This window comes from Gilbertella persicaria (assembly GCF_025201335.1).
Source record: "Gilbertella persicaria strain CBS 190.32 chromosome Unknown B0P05scaffold_39, whole genome shotgun sequence".
Lineage (NCBI taxonomy): Eukaryota > Fungi > Mucoromycota > Mucoromycetes > Mucorales > Choanephoraceae > Gilbertella > Gilbertella persicaria.
In genome coordinates, this window is record NW_026252000.1 from 112,910 (window position 1) to 128,450 (window position 15,541).

Sequence of the window (15,541 nt, forward strand, 5' to 3'; positions counted from 1 at the left end):
ATTATCTCTCTGTTCTTCACAGCACTCACTATCAAATTAAGCGTATAGCTGCTGAAAATGACCTTTCATCTTAAGAGGTCTTTTCTCGCAATAGCTACTCTTCTTTCCTTTTCATATTCTTCTACTTTCGTACTATCGTACCAATTTTGTTTTTCTTTATATTTTCTTACAATAAATAACTGTCGAGCACCTCTTTTAGTGGGTCCCTCCCAAGAGCACTAATACGTGCGGCAAATAAAATCTTTAAAAAAAAGTGTAGCCTTTTCTGAGAAATGCATAAAGACGTAGTTATTTGGCTTTGGTGAAGCAACAAAAGTTGCAGATTATTGCTTTCTTCATTCATTAATGTAATAAAAACAGTAGAATTGCTGCTAAAGTTTTGATAAAATATACACAAATATTTCAGAGTTTTTTCATTCCTATCATGTCATTTTCATAGCACAACTGTCAAGCAAACACACTTGCGAGAAACTAAAGCTTTTGACACACATTTTGAGTATCTAAGCTTGTCAATCGCTCTATTTCTTGTCTTGTAGCATCAAAAAGAGGCTCAAGGGGTTGTCAAATCGAGCTTTTTTCATGTCTAGTTCCCTTTGGATCCGATGTAAAAATGGTCAAATTTTACAAGCCACTTTTTTTGATACAAATCTTCTCTAAGGGTGCCATGGATGTTAACAAAAATTGGTTGTAGGTAGTCAGAGCATTGTTACGTGCATCAACAGGATTTATGATATCTTTATATGCATAATAAATCTGTTTATTGTTTCAAATGTAGTCAATTGATAAAGTATCTTTTATATATAAACTTTTTTTCTATATGAAATGCTCACAGTTACTTGCTATCTACTCAAAATCAATACATTTACGCATGACTTGTCGTTTTATACAGCGAATGAAGTCCTTTCTTAAAACTATCACTTAAGAAGGCGATAGAAAGCGTGTAAGAAAAATGGTGCAGTGGTTATATAGATAAATACTTAGAGAGCCTTTCTTTGTCTTAAATTAAAAAGCATGAAGTTTCAAATGATGGCCATGGTAAATCGTACCAAACTATAGGATATACGCCTTCTTGTCTTGAATGACATCTATCTATTTGATGGAAATAATGTCTCTTCTTTCAGCAAGTATTTCACTATTGCTGCAAATAATACTCTAAAACTATCACTTTCATTTGAAGCATAGTATCCCAAAAGGGATACTCAAAGCTACGATTGGTGTGTAAACATAGAGAAATCATCTCCTCACAGCTAGCTTTTCTCTTTGACTTTATGGGCCAAAATGTTAAATAATGCTTGTGAATCAGAGCATGTCTTGAAAATACATATTTAGCGTTCGTTCTCCTGCTGTTCATCTATAGCCCATGCGACTAAACCATCAAAGATGGCTATATCTATAATCATTTTTTACCATTACAGTCGTCTGCTTTCTTTTTCTTCTGATCCCTTACTGAACATGAATTAGGTCAATAGCCAAATGGAAAGCGACAACCCCCGAAGCGTATAACCAGGTCTCCAGGTTTACAGCCTTTTCGGTAGTATGAAGCGTATTGTGTTAATTGTTGAATTCAAGCAATCTGATCAAAACTCTTACGTTGAATCTGACTTAATAAATCTTGGTAGACAAGTGAAACTTACTATGAACAAATTGAAGTGCATTATTAAGATCATAATTTACATACGAATATCATGGAATTTACCTCTCCTAAGGTTTAAAGAGTGATGATTGTTGCCAATGTAAAGATCCTTAAGGATTAGGATCAAATTTCCCTCCTTCCTAAAGTGCTTGCACATTTAATATGTTTAAGTGACATTGCTCTTGAAGTTGCCATTGTATCTATTTAGACTAGTTTGGAAGGTCCCTGTTTACTCTCTACCTTTACATTGGTTATCTGACGATTCTTATATCCTGTTCTGTGCCACCAAGAAGCAGAAGAAATAAATGTTTTGATCTTGTATACCTATATCTGCACTTCAAAACGGACAAGCTCATCTTTTGTTCTGCTATTTATTCTTAAAACAGATCTTTAGTCATTCTACTAAGAAGGTCAACGACTATCTATGTATGTCTATTAGAAAACGTACATGCAGCGTTTGGCAATAGCAAAGCGAACACTAGATGATACAAGTACGAACATTGAACCAATAAAAAGCGAGCATTGATCGGAGACAAAAAGGAATTTAATTCTGAGGAAAACGAACATTGCACATAAAAGAAGCACCTCTTTTTCTCTAATCGCCATGTCTGAACCTCAAACTAAACCTACTGAAGACTTGATGCAGTCTACACAGGAACAACAGGAAATCACACACAACGAACAAGCACCAGCATCTGCTCCTGAATTATCAGGTCCTCTCAAGACATTGAAAGACGCCTTTCCAGACTTGGATATTGAAATTATTCAAACTATTCTAGATAGCCAAGGAGGCAACTTGGATAGTGCTTTTGAAGTATTGCTTGGTATGTCGGACCCCTCTTACAAGCCAGAGCCAGGACAAGTAGACAACGCAAGCCAGTTACAACAGGACGAAGCCTATGCAAGACAGTTGGCTCGTGAAGGAGATGCTCATTATCCTCAAAACAACAATGTTAATAGAGACAATGAACCCTTATTCAACTTTCAAGGTAAGAGTGAGGACTAAATTTTGCATATCTCACTAGTATATATATATATATAGAAGAACTACCTATGATCAAAGAAAAGGTCATTGAGGCGGGCACAGGTAACGGGACTTATTTCTTAGCAAATGTACTCAATACACAAATTAGCTGCAAAGAATAAGATCATGAATCTTTACAATCAATTTATGGCAAGCACTTCTGAGCAACCTAGAGAACCCAATAGGAACAATACAAGACTTGCTGATAACAATGACGTAGATTTGTATGGAAGTGATCCCACGTTAAATGTACCCAGACATACAACCTCTACACCCAAAGAACAATTGAGATCAGATGAAGATTTTGCTAGACAACTTGCATTAAATCAAGGTAAAAAAAAAAAAAAAAAGATAAACCAGATAGTATTAACATATGTATAGATACACACAGTGAACAAAATGAGCAAAATGAGCAAACTGAGCAAAATGAAGGTAATAAAAACAACAAAGAAACAGGTGCTCAAATGACTATCTAGTAACTCTTTCTGCTGTGGAACATCATCATGACTTAGATGACTTGCTTAATAAGCCTGATAAGAACAACGCTTTAACAAATAACTAAATCTTTCTTATTTCTAACTCTGCATAAATGTATAGATTTCAAAAATACAATTGCTATGAGCTTTATCTCTCTTTTCTTTTCATTCTGTAATGTATTTGGTTATTGGTTTTTCTTTTGTTTGATAAACGAACTTGTTTATCGTTATAAAGTGAACATGATCTTTTTTCTTTTTCATAAAATGTTAGCTTCCTTTTTACGCTTATTCAAAAAAAAAAAAAGAATAACATATCTGGAGTTTAATTTCGTCAATAAAAAAGAAACGCGCACATATCCATTTCTTCCCGCCTTTTATCATGACAAAAAGTAAAAGTAACATGGTCAAGGAACAATATTTAATTCATTTATAGAATACACTGCCAAAGACCTTATTAGAGTGAGATATGCAAATGATCCTACTGCAGACACATTCTTTCAATGGGAAGGTTCTGTTCTGTAAGTAAACAAGTAGTAAACAAGTCAGTTCATGCTTCATAGTGCATTTGTACCCGGAGAAGCACCCAAGACCATCTTCAAATGTGTTGGCATGAACGTTTCCAAAGCAAGAATAGAAAACGATAAACTGTTGATTGCTGGTCGAGAATTAACTTATTATCTTGATCCTAAAACAGGCGAGAAACTAAAGACTTGGGATAATCCATGGACAGGCGAAAAGAAGTTGCCAGGTAAATCACAATGTCTCTTTGATACCTCTAACCATAGTCAACTACAGTGATACATATTGCCAACGATCCAGTTCAAATGCCTTTGCCTGCTGCTATCCCACTTGAAGTGCGCCATAATCCATCTGGTGGCACATCGGCTATTTTATCCGAGGTAAGTGAATACATGAAAATGATCTATCGACAATTATCTAGATTCCTCTCTTTTATCCTAATCCACTCTATACCGAAGACCATAAATTTGATGTTTATGATGCTAATCGCATGTATGAAGGTAAATTCAAACAAGAATGTGTCTATCCAACAACTAAACCATGATTCAGCGGGCGAATTGTTTACATTTAAATGCACAACAGAGGATTTGGACCAAGCAGAAACACTAGACCGTGTCGACGTCAATTGGTCACGTATCTCTAGATTTGCTCCGTTCATGAAAATGGGCGGCAAACAAGGTTATTTAGTCTATCATTGTACTGGTTATAAGTTGCCTCAAGGTTCCACAGCAGAAGACTTGTATCCTTTCTTGGCTAAAGAGATTTGTTCCCTACAAAATTATGCTCATGCACCTGAATATGATCCTCAAGCCAAGAGTGTATCTAGCTGGACTTATTTTAGAGATCATTTTGATCGCTATCAGAATGAGCCAGAGGCTACTTGGCCCTTTTAATACTTTTATTTGATATGTGAAATATATTGAAATACATAAGACACAATTCCTTTACGTGCTTCTGGTAACAGCATTGGATCTGGCAAGCGAATTAAGTCTTTATCATAATGATTCCAACTAGGTAGATGTGTTAGATGCCATCTTATGATAGTATATTACTTACGTGCTTGAGTCACCATAATTCATGGATTCAGCAGGCGAATGTTGTTTACCTTGAATACAACGCTTGCATTTGAATGTATCGTGTGTTTCTGATTCACTCTTGGTATGGAGAGCAAACAATTGACGCATGTCTGCCACAGAGAAATGTCTTTCCATGTCTGTCGCTTCATCCACAACACAGTTAGACAAGGATTGTTTATGAGATTGACGCTGAAATATCTTTTCTTCAATGGTGCCCGAGGCAATGAAACGATAGATATAGCAGTCTTTCTTTTGCCCATCTCTCCAGACACGCGCTAAAGCTTGTTGATCAGCAGCAGGATTCCAATCAGGGTCAAACAAGACGAGGCGATTAGCACCAATCAAGTTAAGACCACAACCACCTGCTTTACTACTCAATAAGAACACAAATTCATCACCTTCAGGATCATTGAAACGATCAACTAGTTTTTGTCTCTTTGGTGTTGTCATGGATCCATCCAATCGAACAAAACCATATCTAGAGACATAGGTCAATACGCACATAGATGCTTTATGGAGGGATAACCTACTGTTGTTGCTTACAAAAGGATTCAAATAGATCCAATGTTTGTGTATAGTTGCTGATTAAAACAATCTTGTCTTTTGTTTCTTTTTTGATCTTGGCCAACATACTAGGGTTTATGTTAAGCATAGTCAATTGGTTTTCAACTTACCGAGCAAGAACAACAAATTTGCCAGAGTAAGAAGCATCCAATTTGTTTTGAGCATTGTAATCTGAGGGCAAGATTGATTCACAACCGTCAAGGTCTTCGGGCAAATTCAAGAGTTTAGGGTGATTACAAAGCTTTTTCAATAAAGTAATAGCCTACATATAAAACAAAATAAGAATATCATCAAAAGACAATCAAAGTTACCTTCAGTGGTTGACTACCTTCACCACGTAACAATGTCTTGATAGAAGGTGAAGTCAAAAAGACATTATACAATGCTTCTTGCAAAGGAGATAACTTACAAAACACAACATGTTCGTATTTAACAGGTACTAAAGGAACGTATTAATACATATAGACACCCATCGTCAACTTACAGTATTTAGTAAGGATATCATTGGTTCGACGAATTGTGAATTTGGATACAATCTTCCAGAACTCGGCTACTTTTTCATCACTGATTTCTCGTTCCTTTTCTGATGCATCTGCATCTCTACCTCTAAGGATAGGATTTTCATAATTTCTTCTAAATTCGTTAGGTGTACCAAGTAAACCAGGATTAGCGAAATCAAGTAAAGAATAATATTCACTAAGATCATTCTAATTTTTTTTTTTAAAAAAAGATGAATATGTTTTGCATAGACTATTAAAGGGAAACTTACTTGGATAGGGGTACCCGAGAGAATCACTCTTCTGTTGACTGGAAGACTGTTGAGTTCTTGAAAGAGTTTTGATTCTAAATAGAAAGTAAGTATGATAATACAATATGTGTTTCTACTTGCCAGAGTTCTTTAAACGATGGCCTTCGTCACATAATAAAAGACCAATGGGTGATTTGTTCAAGTATTTGCTGTAGGCTCTTAAGCTTTCATAAGAAATAATCAGAATTGGATTGGGCATCTTGCCTTGCTTTGCTCCCCATCGCTTGATTTCCGAAATTTTTTCCTTGCTACTTGCATTGGCCTTGTCCATGACTAAGGGCTGTACACGCGATTCACCAAGCCATTTTACTAATGGAAATGATGAGTATGCGCGATCTCCAAAGTACTTTACATACCAAATTCATTTGCCCAGTTTCTAACAAGGCTAGAAGGACAAGTAATGATAGCTTTATGAATGGTGGGTTTACCTAATTCGCCTGATTGTTGAAGTAAAGTCCAGACAAGTGTGATACATTGCAGTGTCTTTCCCAGACCCATTTCATCAGCCATAATACATCCAAAGGCAGAAGGATGCACTTGTCCTGTTGTACATTCATATAAAAATTTGACACCTTCTACTTGATGTGGGCGAAGCACTCGGGTTAGAGTAGGATCAACGACAACATGAACCAACTTCTTTTCTTCTTTTTTAAGACCCAAGATTTCAGATAAAGACTTTTCTTTCTTTTTGGCTGGGGGATGATCTGTTGTGATTTTTAATTCTTCTTTGACAGGTTGATGATCAGGATCCCAAAGCACAATAGCACCCTCAGCCGTATGATCGTACAATGCTCTCATAAGATGACCTGGTCTTCGTCGAATGCCTAGTGTTTTTCGTTCTCCAAAGTTGCTGTCTTGTTCTACAACAACAGATTTATTCTTTTGATCTGTTTTAGGTATCATAGTAGGTACTTTGAATTTCTTATGGAGTATAGACAATGCATCAAAGTTTTTGTTGTGACGAGAAGGAACAAGTGCTTTAGCAGGTGCATTGGCAGTATTCCTTAAAGCAGGTCTAGGCTTTTTGTGAATATGCTTATCATAAGTCGTTTCTTTATCGCTAAAGTCAGAGTCGCTCTCGTTGTCTGTATGTGCTATTGTACGTTTCTTTGGCACTGCGGATTTTTTAGGTTGAAAGTCTTGTTCTTCTTCGCTAGAGAGTTCTTCTTCGTCACTGATATCAATGTATTTCTGAACAACAACTCGAGACGATTTTTCACGAATAGAACGGCGAGTAGGAAGGGTAGGAGGTTTAGACTTGAGAAGCATATGAAAGTGAAGAAAAGAGAGAGAGAGAGAAAAGCGTAGTTCTAGAAGTTGTCCCTTAGACGAATTTTTCAATGAGCGCGCTGATATACAAAAAAGAGAAAAAGATACGCGACTTTATTTGTCGCGTTTTTTCTTTTTTTGTTAAACTAGACTGCGCATGGCAATAAAGAGTCACCAATCACCATCATTTTCATAAAAAACCAAAGATGGTATATTTCCTTTCAAACAAACAAAAAGACCCATCAATGTTTATATACATTCGTGTGACTGTAAGCAATCACGCAGATAAACTGACCATTTGTTAAAAAGGACTTTTAAAACTGTGACTCGAGCAAGCAATTTGGTTTTCATTGGCCATTGTAAAAATCTGATTATTAAAAAATGGTACCTATTTCTTTTTCTTTTCTTTTCTTTTCTCTCTCTCTCTTTTTTTCTTCTTCTTTCTCATTCAAACTCAACATGAACTTTGTAGATCTATCAAGTAATAAACAAGCTTCTTTTACCCCACCATTTGAGCTAAAAGATGATATATTGGCTGTAAACTATTTACCTCAAACAATAACACAATCCTCTATGCCTTCTCCACCTTGCTCTGTGCCTGAGCAACAACAACTTTACAATGCAAGCCATCTAGGTTCAATCAATATTCCGCATGATGTGTTTCCACAGAATGATAATTCATTGAATCTCATGAATAATTTTAATGTAAGAACAAAGTTTATTTTTCTAGAGATTAATAGAACAGAATATGTTACATGTCGAGTTTCATCCTCTCCCAAGCAATGAAAGCTTGGCAACACCAGCTGTTGATCAACAACAACAACAACAAGCTGCTATTTTTATTTATGATGAAACCATGGCTGCCGAGATAAATCACCAGCCATTCATCAACACAGTTACACACAATAATTCGACTTTATTACATCATGATACAAAAACAGTAGATCCAAAGCAGTTCCAAGGGATGTCCCGGGAGGAATTGATTGCAAGACTTGTCGTGCTCGAGAAAGAGAAACAGCCAACAACAGAAGACGCGACATCGTCTGAGCATGCTGAAGAAGAACTGGAGGAAGAATTAGAAGAAGAATTCATACCTGAAGTAACGCGAACGTGTTTATGGGCTGGTTGTGGCGAAATATTTGATGATCTACAAAACCTAACTACTCATATTTCAGATACACATGTAGGTGGCGGCAAGGTAAGAAAGAGAAATGTTTATGCTTCTTTGCTCAACACATGTATAGCCTACCTACCGTTGTGAATGGGAAAAGTGCCCAAGAATTAACAAGCCATTTACAAAGCGCCACAAGATGCACAATCATCTTCGAACACATACAGGCGAACGGCCTTTTGCATGTCCAAAGCCAGGTAAGTGATATTTACTCTCTTCATTCGATTGACACATACTAGATTGTAACAAAAAATTCTCTCGTCCTGATTCACTGACAACACATATCAAGACACATTCAAATGTACGGCCCTTTGTATGTAAATTCAAAAGTTGCGGAAAAGCTTATTATCACGCCAGATCACTTAAAAAACATGAAAAGACACACGAAAGTATAGAAACAGCACATATTCTACTACCACCTCAATTACCACCTCAATTACCACCTCAATTACCGCCTCAATTACCACCTCAATTACCACCTCAATTACAGCAGCCTCTTCCTCCACCTTATGAACAAGCCATTGCGAACACAATGCTAGGGCAGGTTCCCTTACAACCATCCTTTAACACTTCCTCTGTACCATTCTATTCTCCAGCTCCTCCTCCTCCTCCACCTCATTCTACTTCTTTTACTGATTTCAATTTCACATCACCACCTTTTAACAGCACAAATAACCTGATGATGGACTCTATAGTTCCAACTTTTATGCATTCTGATCAACAAAAGTAAAATAATAACAATAACAATAACAATAATAATAACCAGGCTGGACCTTTATATATATATATATATATACAATTTATTCTCTTCTTCGCATAGTAGACGATGGTGTACAGTCACTTGAATTTCTTGGCAAGACTTGCTCAGTTGTTTGTGTAATCTCATTTTCTTCTTCAATCCATTTCTTTAACAATGGCACCTGAAGATTACCAATAACAAGTCTTGTAAAGCATTAAATAATTTCTTAAAAAAAATACTTACTGAAATATATGATACATCAACAAAGGAAGAGACAAGACACCCATGATACCATAACTACTTTGTGCATATAAAACATTGATCAATGGAATACCCATCGAGACTGTTTTTGTAGCACCACAATACTATAGCCTATGAGCTTATGATTCCACATATGCACCGCTTACCATGATGGCAACAGCATCTTTTCGAGAGAATCGCCAACGAGTGACCCATATAGGTTCTTTTCGATAGCGAGTAGGCCAAGGTAAGCGAGCTACAAACAGACAGATACTACAGCCAAAGAGATACATGGCGATATCGACAAAGATGATCGCTACAATATCCACACCTCCTGTGTTTGAGAATGCATCACTTGCCCGACTATCGGAAAAGACGGACCAGACAAGTGCCAAGAGGGCTAATGTGTTGATGATCGGAAACTTGCATTTTGCCGCTAAATACTTGACCCGGGCAGGAAACCAGTAGCGCAAGACTTGACCTACCACTAGTGGAGCTAGTACAGTACAACCTAAATTCTTCAAAATACTTAGATAATCGGGATTACCACGGTCTGTGCCAGGTTCAAACACAATGGGATCGTTTTGAAAAGCTAATACATAAGACACCAAATGAGCTGTGATTCTTTCTTACCTGTCATAAGTGCGGGCGAAATAAAAATACCCAAGATATTGCCCAGAGCAGCATTCAATACAGCTAAATCATAAGCTACAATCCATCTCGGCCCTACTTACCTGCTCCATCGTTGCCATTCGCATTTCGAGTCATGACTGCATTTGAAGACACTGTCGTACTTGTAGATAAGGCAATTATCCAACCTTTATAGACAGTAGGATCCAAATCAGCATGGACGCATACAAAGAAACGAACCACACCATACATAACAAAGGGCAATACAATAAAACTGATGACTTGTACGACCAAATGAAGTCGCCAGCGCAACATTGTTCTCAACATCACACTGACTTCAAGACCAAGGCCCGAAAGTAAAAAAATCACAATGACTGCTCCCCATTTAACAGTGTATTGTGCTTTAATATCACCATTGGATTTGCCTACACTTGGAAAGGCCCAGGCTAACCCAATCACAACACCCAACCCAAATAAGAAAAAGTAACGAGTCAAGATAGCGTAGGCAGTCGATAAGCATCGTTGGTAGAAACGAGGCTGATCTTTTGAGCTGGCATTATCTGAATCTTCTTTAATACTATGTGTGCTTTGAGCAGACATAGTGATTGTTTCTGTCGCTGACATTTTCTAAAGGGGAGGGGGGGGGAAGAAGAAGAAATCTAAATTCTACTTTCTCGACAATAAAAAAAAAAGAAAGCATTGGATCCAGTTGTATCACAATGAAACTCCGTAGCAACTTTTAAAAACTAAATTTTTCTCTTGTTTTTCTTTTTCTTTCTTTGATATTACCATGTCTCATTATTACGACCGTTCACCTATAAGAAGAAGTGACGATAGGTATTACGATAAACGAGATAGTAGACGCTATGAAGATAGTCGTTCTTCTAGAAAGGACCGTGACGAAAGAAGACGCGAGCCAGAACAAGTTGAACAAGACACAAACATGGCTTCTCCTGAACCAGCCAAGAAGCGAGTGCCTATCTCTATTGAAGAACTGATTAAAAAAAAGGAAGAAGAAAGCAAATTGACTGAAAAAGTAAGACACCCCCTTTTTTTTTCAATCTATGCAACTCACCCTACTATAGCCTAAATTCTTGACAAAAGAAGAACGTGCTAAATTAGCACTGGAGAAACGACAACAAGAAGTAGAACAGATCCGAAAGAAACAATCAGAAGAACGTAAGGCAAGAGAAAACTTTGATTTAGCAGCAGAAGATGAATACAGACGTATTCAAGACAGTTCTCGTTCTCGTTATGATAACAATAGACGACGCAATGATTATAGTCATGGTAAAAGAGATAGACAGCGAGACTACGACAAGTTCCTTGAAGAGGAAGAAGCAGCATTGACGGAAAAAGAAAAGCAGGCCATTCGAGTATGTAATGAATAGGATTCTATCATGAACTTATTTGAGAATAGGAACGCTATTTCGGTGGAGAACGCAAAAAGAGAAAGATCCGTAGAATGAACGAACGCAAATTTGTGTTTGATTGGGATGCAGGAGAAGATACATCGTATGACTTTAATCCCCTTTATGCCAACAAACACAGTGCGCAAATGTTTGGTCGTGGACATATTGCAGGCATTGATTTGAAAGAACAAAAGAAGCATCAATCTGAATTTTATGATCGTCTTATGAAAGAACGTAGAACATCTGAAGAAATTGACAGAGCAACGTAAGTCCTCCCACTTTGTGTATGCCATAGACTCATCATAAATAGGGCACTCAAACAAATGTCGCTGAACAAAGAGGCCAAAGCTAAATGGGATGAGCGTCATTGGTCAGAGAAGCCTTTGGATCAAATGAAAGAAAGAGATTGGCGTATCTTTAAAGAAGATTTCAACATCTCTACCAAAGGTGGTCAAATTCCTCATCCTATCCGTTCTTGGGCAGAATCTGGTTTACCTGAGAAAATGCTAAAGATCATTGAACAAGTAGGCTATAAGGAACCCACACCTATTCAAAGACAAGCAATTCCTATTGGTATTCAAAACAGAGATATTATTGGTATTGCAGAAACAGGTTCTGGTAAAACTGCTTCCTTTGTGATTCCCTTGTTGACCTACATTTCTGATCTGCCCAAGATCACACAAGACAACATGGCAGAGGGCCCTTATGCCTTGATCATGGCTCCTACCCGTGAATTAGCACAACAGATTGAAGAAGAAACACTCAAGTTTGCCACACCTATGGGATTTAACTGTGTGTCGATTGTGGGTGGTGTAAGTAGATTCAATGAATGATGGTTTGATAGACTAATGAGTTGTTAGCACTTGATTGAAGAGCAATCGTTTAATTTGCGTAATGGTGCAGAAATCATTATTGCCACACCGGGTCGTTTAAAGGATTGTTTGGATAGACGTATTCTTGTGCTCAATCAATGTACTTATGTCGTAATGGATGAAGCAGATCGTATGATTGATATGGGTATGGAAGCAGATGTCAATTTCATTTTGGATGCTTTGCCTGTCAGTAACATGAAGCCTGAAGGTGAAGATGATCAAACAGTGGGCCAGAATCGCAAATATAGACAGACCACTATGTTTTCAGCCACAATGCCTCCTGCTGTAGAGAGATTGGCCAAGAAATACTTGCGTAGAGAAGCAGTAGTCACAATTGGTCAAGCAGGTCAGGCTACAGAGTCTGTTGAACAGCGTGTAGAAATGATCAATGAAGAAGGCAAAAAGACGTAAGTGACACAAAGTCCCAATCTATACTTACTTTCATGTCTGTAGTAATCGTCTTATGGAAATTCTCAATTCTGGCAAGTTCCCTGCTCCTATTATTATCTTTGTCAATCGAAGACGTGGTGTGGATACACTATCAAAAACACTCAAGAATGCTGGTTATCATGCTGTTACTTTACATGGTGGTAAATCTCAAGAACAAAGGTAAGGATAGTACAATACAGCGCATAATACTAATGGATGTAGAGAATTGGCTCTTGCTCAATTAAAGAACGGCTCTGCTGGCTATCTTGTAGCTACAGATGTTGCTGGTCGTGGTATTGATGTTAAGAATGTGTCTCTTGTTGTGAATTATGATATGGCAAAATCAATTGAAGGTAAGCATGTCTATATTGGATTAAAGGCTTAATCTCTATAGATTACACACATCGTATTGGTCGTACAGGTCGTGCTGGTAATTCTGGTGTGGCTATTACTTTCTTGTCAAACAATGATACAGAAGTCATGTATGATCTTCGACAAATGTTGAGTAAATCAAGCATATCCAAAGTACCTCATGAATTGGCTGTACATCCTGAAGCACAAAAACCTCCTCTTTCAAAGACAAAAAAGAATGAAAATGGTACGCCTGCTGCAATGTATGGTTAATAAATGCTTGTTTGTTTTATTTAAGAAGATTCACATTGTTGATAATCATCATCAAAGTTGGCAAATTGGAACCAAAGGCCATCTGGAGTGGCTTGGATAGGTGTAGTTGATTCACACTGAGCAGTGTCTGGTGTGAGTTCTTCCATCAATGGTTTATCGTCTAATGTACTATTGAGTGTGGTATCTGAGAATAACAGTGAAGGTGGTTGACTAAACAGGCTCATATTCCAAGAAGAACTGGGTAAATCAGTGTCATAGTTAGTAGAGAATGGATCTTCTTCGTCTATAAGTTTCCATTGATCATTGTTCTTGTCAAAGCCCGAATTGACATTGAAATCATCCCAGATATGGAGTTGAGATGAGTTGATCTGCTCTTCAGCTGTATGTACACTAAACAGTTCATCATCTTCATTTAAAGGTGTTTGACTAAGGAATTCCTGTAAGAGCTGACTGCCTGTATCATCCTCATTGGGCTTTTCTTTCTCAAGTAATCGATCATTGGCCTGTGCTTCAAGTAAGCATTGTAATAAATCTTTGCCTACTTGGTTGGCTTCAGATTGTTCTTTGCATTTACTACAGTAAAATGCGTCTTCTTCTTCTTCAGAGAGACCTACGCATTCAGAATGAAGCCATAAGCGACATTTTTCACATTGAATCATGTTCATTGTGTCATCTGTGTTTTGACCACAATTACATTGGATGCGATGACTGTCTGATTGACTACTACTACTACTACTACTACTACTACTGTTGTTGCTTTCCTCTTTCTCAGTTGTGTTTTTGGGTGTATTTTTACAACGTTCCATATGATAAGCTAAACCATTACGGTTCTTGTATCGTTTGTTACATGGTTCACATACATAAACAGAGGTACCGTCAGATAAAGTCACAGGAATAACGTCAGCAGCCGCAGATCTTCTCTTGGGCGTAGTAATTCGCTTCGGCTTTGTATTGGGTACTTTGTGCGTTCTCTTTTTACGGTCTTTGGATGTCTTGGGTGTCTGTCTTGAAGGAGAAATAGCCAGGCCATAAGGATCCATGGGAGTAGAAGGGAGTTCAAAGATCGCTTCTGTATAGGTCACAGAAGGTCTTCGTTTCTGTTGTGATTTGTTACGAGCAAATAGGTTTTTTCCATTGCCTACCACACTCATGGCTGTCTTGTTTTGTTTGCCAGACAGACGGATCACATGAGGTTTCTTAGGTAGTGTAGGAGGAACCAGTTCCTCTGCTAAAAAACTGAATAATTCATGATGGTGGTCTAGTTTGGCCATCATTTTAAACTTTGCTTGGTTGAGCCGCACTTTTACAAGTTGACTAAGCGATTTGATGTAATCATGACTCAAATCGCCCAAGGAATGATGGCTATCAGGCCAAACACCAGAACATGTTTGATAGAGTGTTGCTCTTGTTTTGCGTTGCTTTTTGCGTTTTTCTTGAGGCTTTTCATTTGTTTTGGCGTCTGCTGTAAGTCGTTTTCGGCCTCTTGTTGACTTTTTTGTAGGTGCCGTGTTTTCATTTTCTTCATTGATATGACGAATAGCATAGAAATTGTCTTTGATCTCTTGGGATAAAGAGTATCGTTTTGAAGCAAGATTGTCTTGTTGCATTGTGTTTAAATCTAGTTTGTTTAATACACTTGATTCCATATTGTCAAGTGATGAAAGCGGACTATGCAAAAAGGGAAATTTATTTAGATGAGATGCCAAGATAGAACAAAAGCTTACTCGAGAGCGTTTCTAGTGTCTGTTGAGTCTGTGCTCATCAAGTAGACTATACTTTTTGTTGTACACAAAAAAAAAAGAAAATAGAAAAAAATGGGAACAGGAGAAAAAAGAAAGAAAAAGCGTACAAAAATTTATTTACTCGTCACCCAATGAAATCACATGGCGCGTGAATAACGCGCCTAATAAAGACGTGTTTTGAATAATTTCGCGTCAAGCCATGGTTGGCAACCAAAGACAAGTCTTTCTGGCTCATTAAGAAGAGTATGAGACACCTTTTTAGCAAGTTCATCACAAGGCATTGCTTTATGTTCTTTGTTCAACATGGAAGCTT

The 15,541-nt window shown here is 37.5% G+C and overlaps 7 protein-coding genes across 7 annotated transcripts; 4 read left to right on the plus strand and 3 right to left on the minus strand.

Moving 5' to 3' along the window:
• Positions 1-2,081: 2,081 nt before the first annotated feature.
• Positions 2,082-3,386, plus strand: B0P05DRAFT_215063 (uncharacterized protein). Its single transcript, XM_051573247.1, has 4 exons — positions 2,082-2,622; positions 2,679-2,720; positions 2,767-2,988; positions 3,039-3,386. The coding sequence occupies exons 1-4, from the start codon at positions 2,238-2,240 to the stop codon at positions 3,131-3,133; spliced, it is 744 nt and encodes a 247-aa protein (XP_051431994.1). The 5' UTR covers positions 2,082-2,237; the 3' UTR covers positions 3,134-3,386.
• Positions 3,245-4,587, plus strand: B0P05DRAFT_554061 (uncharacterized protein). Its single transcript, XM_051579644.1, has 6 exons — positions 3,245-3,522; positions 3,567-3,651; positions 3,694-3,881; positions 3,929-4,032; positions 4,074-4,152; positions 4,202-4,587. The coding sequence occupies exons 1-6, from the start codon at positions 3,513-3,515 to the stop codon at positions 4,543-4,545; spliced, it is 810 nt and encodes a 269-aa protein (XP_051431995.1). The 5' UTR covers positions 3,245-3,512; the 3' UTR covers positions 4,546-4,587.
• A 117-nt stretch (positions 4,588-4,704) lies between these two features.
• Positions 4,705-7,369, minus strand: B0P05DRAFT_580919 (P-loop containing nucleoside triphosphate hydrolase protein; the record flags this gene model as incomplete). The annotated part of the gene is made up of 9 exons (XM_051582054.1): positions 4,705-5,206; positions 5,259-5,360; positions 5,403-5,554; positions 5,604-5,731; positions 5,777-5,999; positions 6,062-6,135; positions 6,182-6,409; positions 6,457-7,215; positions 7,276-7,369. 9 exons carry the CDS (start codon positions 7,367-7,369, stop codon positions 4,705-4,707), a joined length of 2,262 nt encoding a protein of 753 aa, XP_051431996.1.
• A 1,123-nt stretch (positions 7,370-8,492) lies between these two features.
• On the plus strand, positions 8,493-8,958 carry B0P05DRAFT_451846 (uncharacterized protein; the record flags this gene model as incomplete). The annotated part of the gene is made up of 3 exons (XM_051573891.1): positions 8,493-8,567; positions 8,614-8,737; positions 8,780-8,958. Coding segments are annotated over 3 exons (378 nt in total), but the record flags the coding sequence as incomplete, so codon positions are not given.
• A 382-nt stretch (positions 8,959-9,340) lies between these two features.
• On the minus strand, positions 9,341-10,749 carry B0P05DRAFT_574009 (putative sodium bile acid cotransporter; the record flags this gene model as incomplete). The annotated part of the gene is made up of 5 exons (XM_051581540.1): positions 9,341-9,482; positions 9,523-9,644; positions 9,687-10,111; positions 10,153-10,215; positions 10,254-10,749. The coding sequence occupies 5 exons, from the start codon at positions 10,747-10,749 to the stop codon at positions 9,341-9,343; spliced, it is 1,248 nt and encodes a 415-aa protein (XP_051431998.1).
• Positions 10,750-10,939: 190 nt separating this feature from the next.
• B0P05DRAFT_476127 (P-loop containing nucleoside triphosphate hydrolase protein) lies at positions 10,940-13,486 on the plus strand (the record flags this gene model as incomplete). The annotated part of the gene is made up of 9 exons (XM_051574881.1): positions 10,940-11,185; positions 11,235-11,433; positions 11,482-11,525; positions 11,570-11,826; positions 11,872-12,373; positions 12,422-12,840; positions 12,887-13,042; positions 13,085-13,215; positions 13,257-13,486. 9 exons carry the CDS (start codon positions 10,940-10,942, stop codon positions 13,484-13,486), a joined length of 2,184 nt encoding a protein of 727 aa, XP_051431999.1.
• B0P05DRAFT_554091 (uncharacterized protein) lies at positions 13,480-15,286 on the minus strand. Its single transcript, XM_051579645.1, has 2 exons — positions 15,211-15,286; positions 13,480-15,154 (listed from the first exon to the last, which is right to left on the minus strand). The coding sequence occupies exons 1-2, from the start codon at positions 15,246-15,248 to the stop codon at positions 13,507-13,509; spliced, it is 1,686 nt and encodes a 561-aa protein (XP_051432000.1). The 5' UTR covers positions 15,249-15,286; the 3' UTR covers positions 13,480-13,506.
• Positions 15,287-15,541: the final 255 nt, after the last annotated feature.